Raw genomic sequence first — 21,163 nt, 5'->3', positions numbered from 1 at the left:
AACAACGGGAGGCAAGCTGGGTGGTGATGAACCCTTCTTGTGCTGATAGGACAAGGCTTCTTTTAACTCCCGAACCAGCATATGTAAAACAACCAACTAAAAAGCACATACACTCATACCTGGCCTAATCAACCTCAGGCTAGAATACCATGCATGCCTACGATGTGTCCATTCACCCCTAGGATGGAATACCCTTGTATCCCGCACATGATTGGCCCAATCAACCCTCAAGTTGGAATACCAAACACGTCAGGTCCAATCAATCATAGGGTCCAGTCATCCTCATGATGGAATACCCTAGATTGGAATACCACTATGTACATAACTCGATCTAAACCCATCACTTGAGATCCAAGGGCCTATCCTTGCATCTCTTCCAAAATCCTATGATTCGTCGTAACCGACTACAACTCGCCGAACCTCAACAATACATCCATTTTGAAAGCGCTCCAATAGGAGAAGTGAACCATTACGATCTCTAAGCCCATAGCCTATGACTGGAATACTCCTATGTGGTCCTCAACATAGGTCTAGATTGCCTCTAAGCCCACAACATGAGTCTGGTATACCCTCACCGGCCCTCAGCTCATAACTGGAATGTTCCTGATAAATATCAATATTGTCGCCAATCCGTTAGCCACCCAACACTCCGGGCCTGAAGGTACTCACCTTCCTCCATTTCCCAAAAGGCCTAATCAATTTACTTTATAGCATCAAATAAGCGCATCAATACTGAAACCCTATTTTTCACGATTGCCTTATAGAACGAGTTTCTACCCAAGAGTTTTCAGGCTCTCCCACCTGACCACCGACAGTCCCTAAGGGCACTCTATAGGTGATAACCAGCAAGCACCGATAATATACAGTTTCATAGGTTATTATCACAAAGCAACATGCTCAATACCCGGAGACATACCTATTGACTGCTACAGCATAGCAGCAAACTCAATATCTGAATGTATTTGAAACATCCCAAAAATACAGTCCAAAAATTTTGTTTTTAAATCATTAATAAAACCATATATATCATCATCATATAAAAATCATAAACCACGTATCTCAAAAATATCATGACAACTGTCAATGTATCAAAATATCATATCAAACATCAGAGTGAATTATCCCAAGCTAAAAGCGGTGGTGTGTGCCATGCAGTCATCCTGAACTCTTCCCATTGCTACCGGAAGTACATGAAACCAAAATTGAAAACTATAAGCATGAAGCTTAGTGAGTCTCCTCAAACTACTACATACCATACACATAATAGAATACTTTGATCCTTGCTCACTACATCGGGCCTCGCCCGACATCGGACGAATCCGGCATCGGGCCACGCCAGGCAGTGGACTGAAGTCTGGCATTGAGCCTTACCCGGCATTAGGCCCCGCCTGACATCAGACCGAAGTCTGGTATACATATAACATATCAACAAACATATAACACATAACATAAACATCTAACTAAACCTTCCCCAGGCTTGCCCCGACATTGTACTAAAGTCCGGAACACATAACAATACATGCAAGAATCACAAAGACATCAAGCATAGAGACCTTCATCGGGATTGCCCAGCATCGGACCAAAGTCCATAACACATAGACATATAAACAACATTTAGCTAACCCTGGTATCAGACCTAAGTTTGGAAAACATAACATATAAACTACATCAGGCTAACCCCGTTATTGGACCTAAGTCCGACATATACTAACATACATAAATGGGACGGCATTGGTGCCTTCGACCTGTTCCTACTGGAGGCAAACTCACCTCTCAAACTGGTTGCTGATATCTCAAGTAAGGAATCTCCAATGGCTGCTCCAACAACTCCTCGACTATAAATTCACAAGAGCATTTAGTCAAAAACTAAAAATCCTTCTAAGGGTAAAATGATCATTTTACCCCTAGTCAAAGTCAATGCTCTGGTCAAAGTCAAATTCAAGGTCAACATCCAGTTAACCCAACTCGTCGTGTTACCTCCTAACTCGTCGAGTTCCTATGCTATTCAGACTCGTGATAAACCGAGTCAACTCGTCTAGTCCCTTCACAGACTCATCGAGTTCCATCTGGTAAAGAATCGGGACAAATCAACTCAACTTGTCGAGTCCCCTTCTGGACTCGTCTAGTCGCCTTGTCTGATTGGCTATTCTTGATGGGTTCAACTCCTACCCTTCAGATCCAAGCTTCATTCTTCACATAAGCCCCATAAATGTTATTTTGAGGGTAAATTTTCCAACTTTACCTGTTAATACCCCTTTTTAATGGGTTTAGCTCAAACCCTAACTCCTTGGGACCTAAAACTTGGTTCTTAAGCCATTCATGCACTAAAATAAACTGAAATTCACAGATGTAACCTCTAACATTACTTGGATACGTAAAGCTCCCACCTTAATCTTAATGCATGGCCTTTTGGGCTAAAAAGGACATAATAATGTTTTTAAGCTTGCATGGGGCTTCCATGGTCATAAAGTTTGCACCTTTATGCCGTTGAACCCCTTCTAGATCCTAGATCTGTAATGTAAACAATTTGGGATGTCCAAACCCCAAAGATCAAGGTTATTGAATCAAAACCCTCGTAAAAATGGAAGAAAATAGACCTAATGAATGAATGATCAAGTTAGAGACTTGATTACCAAAAAGTGATGAGGATGGAAGGAAATCTCTGGATCTACAACCTTCTCCTTGAACCTTCTAGCTCTTTCTTCTTCTTCTAGCTTAAAGAGCATACAAGATCACTCAAAAATGGCTCACACGCTTACAAATGCTCTAGGGTTTCATGGATTAGGGTTTAGGACTTGGAGGCTATAAATGAGACCAAAATGTGGGGATTAAGTTTCTTAAATAGGGTGCAAAACCCCGAAATTAGGGTTTAATCCTGGCAGTCCTACTCGCCGAGTTGAGGGCTCCCAACTCATCATGTAGATGGCTTTAAACCTGCGTCTAATCCCGCTTCTACTCGACGAGTCTGGGGCTCCCAACTCGCCGAGTAGCTCTACAAAATAAACAAAAATATAATTTAAATGCGTACCAGGAACGGGGAGTTACATTATTTCTAATAGAATACATACAGAGTCTTCAGTATGACTGGACTACCTCCCCGGGCTTTCGGCCTATCTGGACCACTCTCAGAACCTTCAACACGTCTGGACTGCCTCTCCGGGCCTTCAGCCTATCTAGACCATTCTCCAGGCCTTCAGCCTTACTGGTACGCCCCATTGGGCCATCAGTCTATCCGGGCCGCCCTAGGTCTATTAAACTAAAACCCTGAACCTATCCTGGTGCCCGTTTTCATAAATAACCAGCTCTCCCACACTTGGGGTTCGAACTATTGATCCAATTTGCAAACTATAATCCTAACCTAACCATGCATGTAACTCGAATCAAACCCCAATGCTACCTTGAACACCTGCAGATACACACAAAAAGTCACCTCCATACACGTACTTGGGGAAACCTAGGGATGTCAACGGGGGCAAACGGGGGGCGGGGGCCGCCCCCGCCCCTAAAAATTTCCTGTTCCCCCGCCCCTACCCCTGTAACACCCCCCTCTGGCACGTATCACAATATTGTCCGCTTTGGGCCACTCGGCACGAGGACTTCCCAGGGGGTCACCCATCCCGGTACTACTCCCGCCCGAGCACGCTTAACTGCAGAGTTCTTATGGGATCTGCTGCCCTCACGGCTTTAAAACGCGTTGTGATAAGGAAGGTATCCACACCCCTTATAAGGAATGCTTAGTTCTCCTTCCCAGCCGATGTGGGATCAGGTGCAACCCACCTTCACCCCCCATTATAGGGTTCGACGTCCCTGTCGAACACATCGACCCGTGCCCTAGCTCTGATACCATTTGTAACACCCCCCTCTGGCACGTATCACAATATTGTCCGCTTTGGGCCACTCGGCACGAGGACTTCCCAGGGGGTCACCCATCCCGGTACTACTCCCGCCCGAGCACGCTTAACTGCAGAGTTCTTATGGGATCTGCTGCCCTCACGGCTTTAAAACGCGTTGTGTTAGGGAAGGTATCCACAATCCTTATAAGGAATGCTTAGTTCTCCTTCCCAGCCGATGTGGGTTCAGGTGCAACCCACCTTCACCCCCCATTATAGGGTTCACCCGTGCCCTAGCTCTGATACCATTTGTAACACCCCCTCTGGCACGTATCACAATATTGTCCGCTTTGGGCCACTCAGCACGAGGACTTCCCAGGGGTTCGAACTATTGATCCAATTTGCAGACTATAATCCTAACCTAACCATGCATGTAACTCGAATCAAACCCCAATGCTACCTTGAACACCTGCAGATACACACAAAAAGTCACCTCCATACACGTACTTGGGGAAACCTAGGGATGTCAACGGGGGCAAACGGGACGGGGATTGCATCCCCCGCCCCCGCCCCTAAAAATTTCCTGTTCCCCCGCCCCCGAAATCTCCATCCTTTCCACCCCCGCCCCCGCCCCCGAATTCCCCTTCTGACCCCCGCCCCCGATTGATTTTGGGCTATCTTATTTGGGCTAAAAAAAAAATTTGCTTGGGCTAAAATAAACTATTTTTGGTAACAAATAGATATTTATAACATAACTTTACATGTTACAAGCAAGATAAAAACATGTTTTTTGTAGAATTTTTGTACGTAAAAATCATTTTATTGTTTATTATATTTATATAATTAATATATGTCAATTAATATAATTTATTAACGGGGCCCCCACGGGATCGGGGTCCCACGGGACTTTTTGACATCCCTAGGGAAACCCTTGACTCCATGTTTGATCGCCCAACCACTTTGGAAATTGTCATCCGAATAGCAATAGACAAGACCTTCGATGGCTAACGCTCCATTTGACAATTCTCAATTCTCCCCCACTTAGAACCCTCACCACTACCCACTGGTGGCGAAACCACAACACAACTCAACTTTCCCAACCAGGTATTACCATACTTAACCATGGAATGATTAACCCTGAAAGGGCAATTATCTATTCCAATTCCTCATCCTCAAATGAATCTTTGGATCCTAACCATCTGCAATCCCTTGATAATAAATTCCTCTGACCCTTTTATGTCCTAACGTCTCATGTAGAAGGCATGTGAAAGCTTACAATACAAGCATAAAAAATAAGATAAGAGGTAGAGACATACCAGTCACCACATCAGGTGCAGTCCAGGCCTCCTCAGCTGTGAGCTAGAAATCGCATCCACGAGCCCTCGGGGGATCTGCCCTACCCTGTCTCCCGTCCATGATCCTCAAGGTAGCCGTTGCTGGCCTGGCAGCTAGCAGGGCACACTGGGCCTTCATATAGCCCACCTGCTTGTAATGGTAACAAAGTCTGCCACCAGAACCTGGATTCTGCTACCTACAATCCTTCACGATGTGACCCTCCTTGACAAACTTGTGGCACCCTGAAGAAGATTGGAAAACCCCATCATGCACCTTGCCACACTTCCCACAAGTGCGACCCCTATAGCTCTCCTGCCTGGAATTAGTGGCCCTAAACTGTTTTGGCCCAGGCTGTGACTGCTCCGGGGCCTGTTCTGCTCCCTTAACTGAAGCTCAATCTCCAACTCACGCCGCCTAACGGCCTCCTGTAGATCCAATAATGTATCACAATGTTAGGTGGAGACAAACTTTCGGATGTCCGTCTTGAGCATGCTCAGATAATGAGTCATCTAAGGCTACTCGGAAGCAAACTCCAGGAAAAAAATCGCCCTATTAGTGAACATATGGGTGATCTTCGTCACCGTCTCTGATCCTTTTCTTAGCTCCAAGAACTCCTGAGCCAACTACTCACGCTCAACCCGTGGAATGTATCGAGTATAGAACAACTCCCTGAACTGATCCCACGTAGCCTCAACTCTCTGCTCGTCAAAATACGACCCGGTAATCAACCTACACTAATCCTTTTCTCCGGACCTCAACAGGTTCAGAGCACACTTGACCTTCTGGTCATCAGGGCAGGAACAACTGAAGAAACATCCCTCCACATCAGACAGCCACCTTATGGCTACAATCAGGTCCTAAACGCCCTCAAAAGTCAGGGTGTCGTTTTATCAAAGTCCCGATACTAAAACACCCGTACTGAACCAACACCCGCAGCCACCACAACTGTAAGGCTGCATCAACAACAGTCTCAGTAGTAGCTGCATATATGTCATCAAAATGCTCCATCATGGCAATCTTAATAGACCCAAACATATCCGAAATCTCTTCCCGGAAACGTTCAGCAACCTCATCGTGCAGGATCTCCTGAATCTTGGCATCTAGCTCATCTAGTCTCATTTGACCATCAGTCTCGGGCATTACTGGTCCACCCTGACTGGCAGCTACTGATCTTGACCCGGATCCAGTCACAAATTGTCTCGTGGTCACCATACTGAAAATATACTAGGAAGATATCATACATTCCGTGCAACAACGGAAAACCAACTACCAACAAAACCCTAGGGATTTGTGACTTCATTGGTACGCATATGGGTCCTGTGCTTTCAGTAGTACGGACCGATACTACCTTCCACACCTACCCATATTTTCATCAAGTGTCATCACAACGCCCTGACAATATACATAAGCATAGTCGAGCACTCAATCCTCACTCCTAGAGGAAGACTAAATATCTCATAACTAGCCGTCTGACCGTGCACAACTCATCCATACCACACTTTCCACATGACTCTCCATTGGTGTCGGATGACTATCGTATGGATATCCCATACCCCACAATTTAAAACAACCTTAGGCTATAAGATTCAATCCCACAATGGTTGGACTCAGACAAGAGTTGCGAAGCAAGACAAAACCATACAACCTAAGATCCTTTAAACCATGTAATATGTGACTTAGCGTACCCACTCAATAGCTGGTTCACACGGGAAAGAGTCACACAATAGCCAAACAAGGTAACTTTATAGGAACTAAGGCATCACATAATCAGACGATTCTATCAAGCAATTTCTAAGGATCCCTAACCTATTACTAGCATGTTCCTCTAACATGTCACATTATCAAATAACAATATGGTATTTTTGGGGTCTAGTTACTGGGCTCGGCTAATCGTACACTTTGCATCCTCCTTTAGTATTTTGAAAACCATTTGAAAACCTTTTCTTTGGTTTGAGACTGGATTTACACGAGTGTTCCTCCAATTCACTCAAACCAAGGCTCTGATACCAACTTCTAACATCAATAAAATTCTTGAAAATTTAAAACTTTTTCAAGCAATCAAAAACCAATATTTATTACAAAATGTTTTAAAAATAAATCAATATCATATTTTTCCCAGAAATCACAATCATAAAATGAGGAAGTGTACGGTCACGCCTTCGCCTTTCCGTGGTCATCCGAAGTACCTGAAACAAAATCCAAAACTGTAAGCCCAAAGCTTAGTGAATTCCCCCAAAATAACCGCACAAAAAATAACATACATATAATAACAACATACTATAGTCCCAATAGACCATCGAGTTGGAATGCCCTAGGCCCTCAACCATTGGGTTGGAATGCCAACCATCGGGATGGTATACCCTTAGCTCACAACCATCGGGTTGGAATGCACCGTACTATGAGTCCAATCATCCTCAGGATAGAATACTCTCGGCCCATAACCATCGGGTTGGAATGCCCTGGTCTGTTGGCTCTTGTACAAAGCAAATAATCCTTAACCACCAATCAATCATGTGCACATATATCAGATAATCATATAACAGTCTACAAACAGAAAAACCGATCTACATATCACTAAGCATAGCAATATCCTATCTACCAGGATACTGATCTAATTGATCATAACCACATAGAACCATCCTATCTACCAGGATAGCGATCTAATAGATCACACTAACAATAAAACAGGATAACAATCCAAAGGGCCGACCTTGGTGCCTTCGACCCTCGAGTATAGTGAGGAAAAACTCACCTCATAGTAATGTTGGATGATAATATCAAACTCCCAAACACAGCTCCATCTCAAACACCTACAACCACCATTGGACCAATTCTATCAAGACCCAAATTACCAAAATACCCTCAGATGTCAAACTTGGTCAACCTTTGGTCAAAGTCAAATTCAGCGGTCAAGGTCAATAGTCCATGTTGACCCAACTCTTTGAGTGCAACTTACTAACTCGCCGAGTTCCTTCAGAACTCAGAAACCTGTGAAAACTCGAGTCAACTCACCAAGTTGCCAAACGACTCGTCGAGTCCATGTAGTGTCTAGAAGATCGGGAAAACCTTAACCAACACGTCGAGTTATCTCACCAACTCACCGAGTTCACTCAGAATCGAAAATGTGGGAAAACCTTTATCGAACTCTTCGAGTTCCTTCAGTCCTTTTCTTATTCAAACGCTTTTGAGTGAACCCAAGGCTCCAAATTGTAGATCTAGCTTCCTAGGGCTGAGATATTATGTAAAGGTGCAAGCTTTACGTCCATGCATGGCGTTAAGGGGGCTATCTTGCTAAAATAAGGCTTAACAAAGGGTTTGAGGCATGGAAGTTAGCCAAAGCTTGAGTCTTTAGGCCTAATGAGGCCTAAAGGGGTCTAGATCTAAAGCCATGTCCTCATGACAAGCCCAAATCCGGGAATGACCCCAAGATGTACCAAAATGACCGTTTTCTTTAATGAGAGGAGATTTAAGAAATGAAAGGTCAAGGTAACAACTCTATACCTCAAGATGGTTGCTACAACAATCCAAAATCCGGATCTACAACCCCTTCCTTCAGTTATGCTCTCACCACTCCAAGCTTCTTCAAGAAATGCACCAACACACACTCTTTAGCCTTAGACACTCTCAAAAATGGAAGGTTAGCTCGATTAGGGTTTCTTCTACATGATAAGGTGGTAAGGGAGGCTGGAGAGAGGGCGTAGGGTCCTTTAAATAGGGTACAAACCCTAAAAATTAAGGGTTTTCATAATCAGCTCCAACTCATCGAGTTGGGTCGTACAAGTCGTTGAGTAGATTCTCTGAAATACGCTTCCCTTCTTGGTTTTACACGACGAGTTGGGGCCTCAAACTTATCGAGTATACTTTCAAAAGTGCACAAATCCCTAAATTTTGATCCTAGAAATCGGGATGTTACAATTGAACTCTTCAATGGGAAAATGAAAGTTTTTAATTTTTAAATGTTTACTATAAATTACATTTTATAACATTCTATTGAACTTTGTAGAGTTCAATGCATTGTAAGAGAAGAATGATAGAGTTTATGGATTGTAAAAAGATGATGTGACAATCCATTGAACTCTATAAGGTTCAATGCATTATGGATACCCTTACATAGAATAGAATGATGAGGTGTCAAATTTTAATAGTTTTTTTTTTTTTTTTGCAAATTATATGTATTTTTGCATGAGCCCTCCCATATATATATATATATATATATATATATATATATATATATATATATATATATGTGTGTGTGTGTGTGTGTATATATATATATATATATATATATATATATATATATATATATATTCTTTTTTAGCTTTAAACAATCTTATTTAAACCTCTTGACCCTTTAAAAAATTTATATCTTTCTACTACCTTTCCTCTAACAAATTAAAAAATGTCATTTTTTTTTCTAAAGAATTTGAAGTTATGTTAGATGTTGTTATCGTTGCTGCTAAATTGGCAGAGAAAACGTATGAAGCTATATATACAGTAGTGCAGCCGAAAGTGTTGAACAGATAACATGAAGATATATTTATAGAAATAGTGAAGAAGAAAACAAATGTTTAATACAAGACTACTTTTACAAGAATGATACTTTTCAAGGGTACTACTTTTAAAGTCGTTTCGGAACGTTCAAACCTTTGTACAAATGTATAGTCGAAGATCTAATGAGGGAGTATGATTTTTTCCAATAACCTCCCGATGCTAGAGGTACATCCGATTTTACTCCTTTACAAAAATGCACAACTACACTTCGTCAATTATTATATGGTATCACGCCAGATGCGTTGGACGAGAGTTTTAGGATGTCCACTAAGACTGCACGAAATAGTCTCCATTATTTTTTAAAACTGTTATCAACTTTATAGGCCAAAATATCTCCGTACATAAGCCTACACACACTAATATCATCAATTTGCAATCTCGTCATGCTAGTGTACATGGCTTTCCTGGAATGTTAATAAGTTTAGATTATGTATATTGGACATGATAAAATTGTCCTATCTCACCCCATGGTCATTTACCTGAGGTGATCATGGTTACCCAACGGTCATACTTGAAGCGGTGACATCACATGATCATACGATTTTGCATGTTTTTTTGGTTCTCCTGGTTCAATTAACGATATTAACGTTCTTAATCGTTTACCTATATTTAACAACATATATGACAGATTTGCATCGGATTCTTCTTTTCAATTGCGTGGAACACCATATAAATATGGAAATTATCTAGTTGATAGGATTTATCATGAGTATGTAGTTTTTGTTGAATCGTTTACGTGTCCACATGATTCTAGATGGAAAATTTTCAAGAAAGCTAAAGAAAGAGCTAGGAAGGATGTTGAGTGAGCTTTTGAAGCTCACAAAAAACGTTGGTTCATATTGAAAAACCATCAATTTTTTTCGGCGAGGAAAAACTTCCGGAAGTCATGTATACATGTATAATACTGCATAATATGATTATCGAAGACGAATGAAGAATGATATGTGAGTATGAAGAGCAGGAAACCATCCGTAAGACATAACCAATGGAAATTGGTGGCGACGGGTATATGGAAAAAAGAGCAGAGGTATGTTCCAATGAAACATTTCACAATCTTCGCATGGACTTGGTGGAACACATTTATATGATTCAACACATTAAACTCAATTTGGATCCCCCGGATAACCCGGAAAACAAGTTCTTGGAGGACGATTTCATATAGTTTATTTGGGTGTATTTTTTAATAAATATTCTATTTTTTCTAAGTTTCTAGGATTTTTAAATGTTATGTTATTTTTTTTCAAGTATTGGAATATAATGAGTTTTTATTTTTAAATAATGAAATATTTTGTTGTTAATTCAAACTAAGATTTGTATGAGAGAGAGAGGAGTGACACCACTTCTTAGGTGTGGCATGAAACCACATTTTTATGGTAAATATTGATGTGTTGTGTATGTGACATTGTGGCAAAATGAGAGAACGTGACACCACTTTCTCAAGCCTTATGCTACGAAAATCAACTTTTTGGGTATTTAAGAAACGAAAATGACAAGGTGGGATCTTTCAACGGTAAGGACATAGGCGGATTCATATTGTATCCGAGGATACCCCTACAAAAAAATAATAGTGTTACTTTTTTCGGAAAAAATCGTTTTATATTACGGTTATATATCGGGAAAAAAAAAACTTGGGCTACCCTAAAAAAATTCAGGTTATTTCTAAATAGACCAAAATACAAACTAGCTCAAATTGTCGAAAATTTTAAGACCACACCAATTGATTTATTGAAACAAAGAGGTATTAAGATTTAAGCTCAATAGTCCAATTAAAAAAATTATACGTAATCTCGATTAATCATATATTTCGATCGTAAATTCTCAATTGCCGACTTCAGCAATCGTTTTCTGCCTTGCTGCAATCGTGGTGGAGACGTGAACGAGGCAACGAGCAATCTCAATTCTCAAATCTCAATTACAAAATTTTGGGCACCTATTCTGCTCCTCGGATATCCATCACAATGAAACAAATTAGTATAACCAAAATAATCATCCCTATTATGTTTTTAGGTTAATTAAAATTCAAATTTTTTGTTATTATGCTTGAAAAATTAGGAATTAACAATAACTTTGTTAAATAAGGGACTAGGGTTAATACTTAATGCTTATTTGTTGTTGAAACTTGAAATCAAGTTATAGTTGATATATTTTTATTGTAGATTGCTATTTGTTCAATTGTTGTTGAAATTTAGAATCGGGATTACAGTTGATACATCTTGATAATTTATAATTTGACTGTAGGTTACTAGGTTGTTATTTATTGACTGTTGTTGAAACTTGAAATCAAGTTTATATTTTATATTTTTTTTATTGTAGGTTGCTATTAAAAGTTTTTTCAAAAGACATTTAGATGTTGGAGACAACAATGGTGAAGGAACTTCCAAAAAAATAGGGCTAATGAAAATAATCAAGTTCCACAAACTAATCAACTAATACCAAAACCACAAGAAACACAATCTAATGAACCTACTCAAGTTCCACAAACTAATCAACCAATGCCCAAACCAAAAGCGACATAATCTTTTTTGAGTGATCTTCCTTCGGACCCGGGGGATAGGCCAAAGATTACATATTATAATCCTAATCAAAGGGATGAAATAAGGAGGACATATTTGATTAAAGGGCCTTGTCAACCAAAGGGGCATGGTTTTGAATATACATTATTTAGTAATAAGCCAAGATGTTTGTTGTGCAATGGTTTACTGATTTCCCATAGTTAGAGTATAACATAAAAAATAAGAAGGCATATTGTTTTTGTTGCTATTTGTTTGGAGATATGGTAGGGGAACAAGGTGGAAGAGATGCATTTATAACCGAAGGCTTTGACAATTAGAGTAAAAAAGGCTCATTCCGGAAACATATGGGTAATATTCAAAGTTATCACCATAAGGCCCAAGAAAAGTGTGATTTGCTATTGAGAAAAAACCAATCTATTGGTGAATTCTTGCATAAGCAAACAAAACTTGAGAAAAGTAATTATGAAATTCGATTATGTGCTACAATCCGTAGTTATAGATTTTTATTGAAAAATGCATTACCATTTCGTGGACATGATGAGAGGGAAAAGTCAAATAATAAAGGAAGTTTCATTGAAGTAATACCTTTGATTAGAGAAGATAATGAGAAGATTTATAAAGTTACTTTAGAAAATGCTCCAAAAAATGAAAAGTTGACTTCTTCCACGATTCAAAAAGATATTGTCGATTGTTTTTCAAAAGAGATAATCAAGTCTATTTGTGATGAAATTGGTAAATATGTGTTTGCTATTTTAGTTGATGAGTTTAATGATGTTTCCAAAAAAGAACAAACGACTATAGTTTTGAGATATGTTGATAGACTAGGGATTGTAAATGAAAGATTTATTGGAATTGTTCACGTGTTTGATACATTTTCTTTGACTGTTTAAGCCGTCATTTATACCGTATTTTCCAACAATAACTTGAGTATGACTCAGGTGAGTAATCATAAAATATTTATTCCTTTAAATTTTAATACGATATTAGTTTTATTTTTATTTCTTATAGTTTTATATATATATATATATATATATATATATATATATATATATATATATATATATATATATATATGTGTGAGGGGACAAGGTTATGATGGAGCAAGTAATATAAGTGGTACATTCATCGGTTTGAAATCTTTGATTTTAAATGAAATCAGTTCTGCATATTATATACATTGTTTTGCACTCAAACTTCAATTAGTGGCTATGACGGTTGCAAAGAAACATGATGATGTTGATGAATTCTTTGAACAACTAGCTTTGGTGGTTACTGTCATTTGTGGTTCTTGTAAGAGAAAAGATATGATACAAGAAATGCAAAAAGAAAGAGTGGTAGCTGAAATTGGTATTGGTGAAACAGAAACAGGAAAAGGATTGAATCAAGAGATTTCTCTTGTTCGAGCTGGAGATACTAGATGGGGTTCTCATTTTAGAACAATTGTAAAATTGGTGAATTTGTTTGGAGAAGTTGTTGCGGTACTTAAATATATCAAAGAGGAGGGTCTACTTTATCTAGTCGTAATCAAGCAAAGAGTATTTTGTCATATTTCAAGACACTTGATTTCGTGTTTCTTTTACACTTGATGTTGGAAATTCTATATCTCACGGATACCTTGTCAAAGCATCTTCAATAACAAGATCAAAATATTTTGGAAGCGACTTCATTAGAAAAAGGGACAAAGAAAACATTGCTAGTTTTTAGAAAATATGAGTTTCCACAAATTTGGAAGAAGGTGTGTGCTTTTTGTGAAAAACATAGTATTAGAATTGTGGACATTTCGGGATATTATGTTACCCCACGCAAGCGTAGGACCAATAAGACTAATCAACGTCATTTTGAAGTTGTGATTTTTAACACAATTTTAGATAAGCAATTTCAAGAATTTGGGGATAGATTAAGTGAAGTTGGCACGGAGTTGGTGGAGAACATGGCGGCATTGAGTCCTTGTGATTCATTTTCTAGTATTGATAAAACAAAGTAGTTAAAGCTAAGCGAGATATACAAAAACGATTTTGACGATTCAAAAATGGCGCAACTAATGGACAACTTGATATCTATTATCACTCTTTGCTCCACGATGAGAGATTTTTCAACTTGAAGGGAATTGCAAACCTCTCTCGTTTGTTGGTGGAAATCGGGAAGCACCTCTATTTTCCTTTGGTTTATAGATTATTAAAACTAGCGTTGATTTTGTCCGTCGCAACCGCAACCGTTGAACGGTGTTTTTCTGCAATGAAGTTCTCGAAGACTGATTTGCGTAATAGAATAGGTGACGATTTTATGAACGGTGCTTTTATTTGTAGTGTAGAAAAAGAAGCACTAGAGAATGTTAAGACTAAAAATGTAATTACTCGCTTTCGTAAAATGAAAGATCGAAGATGTGAACTTTAAAATGTAATTTTGTTATAGAAATTGAACTTTATATCTAATGAAATTGCGGTTTTTTTTCCTTATTGTATATTACACAAAAAAAATGGGATACTCCTTAAGTTCGACCCTGATTCCGCCACTGGGTGAGGACGGTTTGGGAAAATCTACGATTTAATTACGCGTGTAGTAGTCCAAGGGATAGATCGGGAGGTACCCTTTTTGCTTGGGATATGTCTATGTTTGTTACAAAACGTTTGATTTGAACCAAGAATTATGTCGTAATTAATGAAATTTGGACCACTCGCTAGGTTTAGATAATTGTGGTGGATATTTACGCTCTACATAATCTATAAAATGCGGTCCCTTTGGAATTCTCTTCTTGATCTTTGTATGTGTACATACCAATTCACCCACTTTTAAATTGGAAGTTTGAATAGACATAGTTCTGTGTTCAGGTGGAGATTGTAGTAATAAAATGACATATAAAAGCATTCATAATATGAGATTTTTAAGAATTTTTTCAATAGCTTTTTCAAACCAAAAAAAATCTCTTGAATACGAAAAAACTATTAGAGAAAGATTGACAAATTAGAGCTTTTTTAAATAGTTTTACAAACTTTTCCCTTAAGCTTTTTCAACAATGTTGTGGGTCTCATCATTTTTCAACAAACAACAAATAAACGTTTATAAAAACAAAATTAAAATAATCAAATGAAAGAAAAATAAAAACATCTATTTTATATATACAACATATAAAGAGATTTTTCGAGAAAAAAACTCTTTTATGGATGCCTTAAAAGTTCAAAAACAATATATGATTAAGGCTTAAGATAATGATATCAAGTTTTTCACTGTCACCTTAGATTTTTTGACATCAACCTAACCTAAGCTCTACATAGGATTCATATAAATTTTAGAGTAAATTAAATGATTCGTCTCTTGCTCAAGTGTCAAATTGCACGTTTAATCCTTATTTTCAAAAATCAACTCGGACCGTTCCTATAATATTTGTTTCTCACTTGGACCATCTCTGGACCATCCTTGACGGGCATAAAATGACTATTTTACCCTTTTTATTTCTTTTTTGATATATTTTTTGATTTGTTTGTTATTAACAATTAAAAATAAAAATAAAAATAATGCCCAGCACCACAACCCACAATCTCTACCCTAACCCCACTTACAATCCTCTATCCTTTCATCTTCACTGTATCTTCTGTTTGTGCTACCGGAGCTAGAGAAAGGTGGGTCGCCGGAGATATCACCGTCATCGTCGGAGCTGCTGGGAGAGAGAAAAAGAAGAGCATCACTTTTGTTGGAGATATCTTATTGTTCCCCTTTTCCTTTTCCCTTTTCCTTCGGCCTTCCTAAACCACACCAGATCAACACCACCTCTGATCCATTCAAATCCCACCACCATCGCAGATCTGTCATTGACAGTTGCCCACCACCATCACCGCACCTCCGATTAGTGAACCTGGAAGGAAAAAAGAAGTACAAATTATATGGGTTGTTGGACGTTATGGGTAGTGGTTTCCAAATTCATGGCGACAATTTTCAGATTGAGGATTTCCGACGGATGAAGGTGGTTTCCAGCGTTCAAATTGGAGAGGAGGAAGGTTTCCGGCATCTGTTGATACCATTCTGATTTCACCAAGAACACACCATCACCGGTGCTTCGTACGTACTGAAGATTCTACCGTTGTCTCCTTCTTTCTCCCTACTCTCGACAACAACCCAAAACCCTAGCTAACCAGCGCCTCCTCCGCCCTTCTTCTCTATTTCCTCCAAAATCCAAACCTTGGCTCAGTGTTGGTGACCTAAGCAACCCCATCAATGTAGACGACACCGCCCATCTGCCTCCCTAACGCCAGAAACAGCTGCGACACCACTGTCACCCTCCTCATTGGGATCCAACAACATAACCGATACTCCATAGTTCCCCCTCCTTCGTTCTCAGCTAGACTAACTACCATCATGGCCACCATACATCATCATCAAACTCCCACCAAAGCACCACCTACTTCTTTTGCAATTGTTGAACTCCATCTTCTTCAGTGCTTGTTGAACCATCAAACGAATTTACATGCTTTCAAATAGATCTGATGTTGAGAATGTGACAGAGGTCGAAGGGAGAATGGGAGTGTAAAAGGTGTCTGGTGAAGAAGGTGACATGTAGGAAGGGATAATAGGTGTGTGAGAGGTGTGTGGGTTTTGTTGGTATCAATGGAGATTGTTTTAGTGGCAGTGATAGGTGGTTGGAGATGGTACTAGGTGGTGGCGGTGGATGGCCGATGATTGTATCTCTTTCCTACCTGAAAGTTCAAAAGAGTTGGGTGTGTTTGGGTGTGTCGAGTATAAATGATGGACTATTCAATTATTTATTAATATAAATTGAAAATAAATAATAAGAAAAAAATAGAAAAGGAACTGAAAAGGGTAAAATAGTCATTTTATGTTCGTTAGGAACTGTCTAAGTGAAAAAACAATATTACAGGGATGGTCCGAGTTAATTTTTGAAAGTAGACACTAAACGCGCAACTTGACCATTCGACCAGGGATGAATCGTGTAATTTACTCTAAATTTTACAAGACATGGAATTGTGGCAAAGAGATGAAGAAGTGAAAATGAAAATTTAGATTTAATAACACACATCGAGCATGTCATGTGTAATTAGCATGTCATGTCAAGCAAAAACCGAGCCACTCAGCTTGGTCTAATAAATAAAAGTCAAAGTTTGAGTTATATATATATATATATATATATATATATATATATATATATATATATATATATATAATAATTTTTCTTTATACAAAATAATTTATGCTTTAAAATGTTATATTATATATATAATTTGCCGCTATTGAAGTGAAGGAAAGAACTTTAACTTTTTGCCATTATATTAATTGTTCTAGTACAATTTTCTGCCTAATTCCGGTGTTTTGTTTTTTAAATATTACTGGAACAAAGCAATTGGAACGTTTTGTTCTTCAAAGTATGAATATTTTATGATCCAAAAGTTCTAGTTGGTTGTCTTCTAATATTATATTTGCAAACAACGATGTTTGTAAAAAATATAGTTCATAATTCATTTACGATATCAAACTTTTAAAATCTTATATAATATATTACCGCATTTTTATGGAGCGTGTGTATTATCTTTTTTTAATTATTTTAAGATTTATGAAGGTTTGAACCACGAAGTTTTGGAAAAATCAGGGAATAGAGGTTGGATATTGTTATTAAATTTATGTTTTGGTTTTGATTGGAAAGTTTTGATATGTCAAATTTTGACTCTGTATCACAATATGAAAATGACGATGAATAAAGGTTAAAGAAGAAATTAAGAGAGAAAATGTCATAAAAGCCCTAAATTGATAGTGATAGTTTTATAGACCAAAACAAGATAAATCGATTATTTTAAATAAAAACTATAGAAAAAAAAAAAAAAAAAAAAAATTACTCGGTATAATAAACATGCATGTTGGTTGGATCCGGTCTATGAATACTCTACCTTTTTAAATATAAAATGGTAAAGGTTTAATATGTTAGAAATTTTCTCTGCAAGTGCTGTCATTTTCGTTGTATATATCTATTTAAAAGAAGATTTTCAAAGAACCTTCGAAGTTCCTTGAATTGCAAGAAATATGCCACCAAGACTGAATTATATAAATATTATTGGTTGGATAATGCAGTTGGAAACTTTTTTAGAATTTTCTCTTCAAAAATCTAAATCAATTCAAATACTTTATTTTGATACGAAATACCTTGTTAAGATTTATTTAAAACAATAAAATTAATTTTAATTATTTATTTCTACCAAAATAAAATAATGTATTTTTGAATTAGTTTTCGTTTAGCAAATATTTGAAATTTTGAATATCATTGATTGTGGTCAACAATTTACTTTATATCGTTTACAAGGAAGAAGACAAGATGTATTTTGATCGACTGGTTTTTGGATATTGGGTAGATGTATTGTTTGTTTAGAAGACTCTTTATCAAGAAAATTCATCAAATGATCAAATGAAGGGGTGTGCATGAAACAAATGATCATGAAAAACTGGATTTTATTAAATAAACATGACTTCTGCAGAGAGGGGCTCTGCAGAAAGCCTGAAGCTCTGAGGAATCTGAATAGTATTGAGGAAATGAGGTGGCAAGGGTGTTTTTGTAAAATCACCAAAAAATATGGTTTGTAGTGTAGGCTGCGGAAGAAGGAACGGGTTTGGGGGGGTGTGTTGCGGAACGAAAACGGGAAAAGGAAGGGAGAATTGATCGACCGAAGAAACATGAACGAAGATGGTGAGGCGCATAATAGTTCCTCAGAACTGTTTGGACGAAGAACAGATCCGCAGAGGGTCTTTCTGCGGGTCCATACAGCCCTCTGTGGAATTGATATTTTTTTTAATGCTTTCAGCTACCATTTCCTCAAAGGTGTACAAGAGTTCCGCAGAGATATATGCATTTTCGCATAGATATCTTTTGCGGAACTATGTAAAACAACATTTTTTTTTTTGTCTTTTCCTCATGTGGACATCAGAGCTTCAGGCCTTCTGCAGAGCCCCTCTCTGCGGAAGTCATGATCATTTAATAAATTTTAGTTTTTTCATGGCCATTTGCTTCATATACCCCCCCCCCCCCCAATTTGATCATTTGATTAATTTTCTCCTCTTTATTTATGGGGTCACGTCGCATGAAGTTCGTAACATATAACCATTTGCTTCATATACTCCCTCGGCCTGAGGCTCCCTAATCAAACCTAAAAGTGACGAATAGATCAAAACACTCATACATAAGCTCCTAACATATAACCATCCGAATTGAGGCTTAAAGCATCAATGACCACATTATTTTTCCCCGGATGGTACAGAATCTCGCAGTCATAGTCCTTGACCACGTCTAGCCACCTATGTTATCTCGTGTTTAGATTCGGCAGATTCATAAGGTACCTTGATGTAACATTTGTGATTTTTAAGTATGTTCCTTTTAACCCTTATTTTTAAATTCCTTTCATTTTATTCCCTAGCCAAGTACATTGGGCGTACTGGCTTGAGCGTTGGACGCTGAGGCACCCACATACACTGGGCATATGTGGGAGTACGCCGAGCAAACGCTAAGCAGGGGAAAACCCTAATTTTTGTGGTTTGTGCCCATTTAAACAACTAATGTTGCCTTGGAGGCATCTTATGGTCAGCCTCCACTTTTCCAAACCATAAGAACGAAGCCCTAGCCTCATTTGAGTGTTTGTGAGACATTGTGTGATTTTGTAGTGGTTTTGGGTCCCTTGAAGGAAGTGAAGCTTTGGTGGACTTGAAGCTTGATGATCCAGGATCTTCATCAACTTTGCAATCTATTTGAGGTATAATGCTCCTAACTTGATGGTTCGTTATGATAGATCTAGTTTAGGGCTATATTTGTGCATTTTTGGGTCCTTTAAGCCATGCTTGGGAGTATGGGCTATTTCAGCAGCTTGGCGTGATAGATCTAGGCTTTATTGAGGTCCTTTGTTCATAAAAATTGGTTTAGCTCAACCATGCTTGGTTGATGTTCTTCTTAATGGAGTTAAGATGCAAGATTTGGACTTTGAGGTGTATTTGGAAATGCAAAGGCTTGAAGTCCTCGACTTTATGGTTTAAGGCCTTAATACAATGTTGATTTGAGGGTTGGATGTTAAGTTCTTAAGTGCTTAAGACTTTTGGGCAAAAACTAGGATTCAGGCCAGTATGTGGGGCGTACTCTTGAGTACGCATGGCGTATTGGGTGCTAGCCACATTTCCAGATCAATCGCATATGCAGGGTGTACAAGCCAGGTACACCGAGCGTACACTAACCAGTAGGCTATTGAAGGGTGGGCTTGGATTATTTGGGCTTTGTAGTGATTGGTCTTGGACCTTCAACTTCTATGGTATTAGATCATTTATGTACTTTGGCCTATTGTTTTACATTGGGCCTTCTTGTATTTGGCCCATAATGGGCTTTAGGTGTTATTTAGGATTTTAGGCTATATTTGGCTTTTAGAGCTTTTGGGTTGGGCTTTGGTTATTAGGCCAAGTGAGGAAAGGGTAAAACAGTCTTTTTACCTTGAAAGTTCGACAATTGAATGAGAATCAAAGTTTTGGTTTATGTCCCAACTTATTAATTGGGTATATTTTATTGGTTAGCATAGGGATTTTTGACTCAGCTGTCTGAGTTTTTATCTGAGATATTCAGCAACTTGAGTTGAGTTTCCTCATTGTGCTTGGTGGGTCGAAGGTACCAATGTTAGCCCATGGTTTATTATGATTAGGATGCTAGTTGTATATGTGATTCTTTCATGTATGTTATGTGATATGTATACCGTGTAGGGTCCGATGCCATGCGGAGCCTGATTAGTGTACTATATGTGATCTATCTTAGTGATTCTTGCATGTATTTTATGTGTCTATATGAATGTGGAGCAGAGCCTGATGAATGTGAAGAGGCGGGGACCATCTCATGTTACCGATAGATCTGTTCCGAGCGGGGCTCGATACCGGACGGAGCCTGATGTCGGACGGGGCCTAAAGGTTGTTAGG

General features: G+C 38.4%; 1 protein-coding gene across 1 annotated transcript; it reads left to right on the top strand.

Moving 5' to 3' along the window:
* Positions 1-10,701: 10,701 nt before the first annotated feature.
* Positions 10,702-13,119, top strand: LOC145035500 (uncharacterized). The gene is made up of 3 exons (XM_078984035.1): positions 10,702-10,743; positions 12,030-12,124; positions 12,723-13,119. The coding sequence occupies exons 1-3, from the start codon at positions 10,702-10,704 to the stop codon at positions 13,117-13,119; spliced, it is 534 nt and encodes a 177-aa protein (XP_078840161.1).
* Positions 13,120-21,163: the final 8,044 nt, after the last annotated feature.

The sequence above is a fragment of the Lactuca saligna genome, chromosome 3, assembly GCF_052625555.1.
Source record: "Lactuca saligna cultivar CGN05327 chromosome 3, ASM5262555v1, whole genome shotgun sequence".
NCBI lineage: Eukaryota > Viridiplantae > Streptophyta > Magnoliopsida > Asterales > Asteraceae > Lactuca > Lactuca saligna.
This window is presented reverse-complemented; position numbering and strand designations above follow the sequence as displayed.

What these genes read in the sequence shown, in the direction of transcription:
- LOC145035500 (XM_078984035.1), top strand. Translation starts at nt 10,702, where the DNA reads ATGGAAATTGGTGGCGACGGGTATATGGAAAAAAGAGCAGAG. An exon ending in ATATGGAAAAAAGAGCAGAG is followed by an intron (nt 10,744 to 12,029) that starts GTATGTTCCAAT and finishes TTTTTATTGTAG; the next exon opens with GTTGCTATTAAAAGTTTTTT. An exon ending in GGGCTAATGAAAATAATCAA is followed by an intron (nt 12,125 to 12,722) that starts GTTCCACAAACT and finishes TACAATCCGTAG; the next exon opens with TTATAGATTTTTATTGAAAA.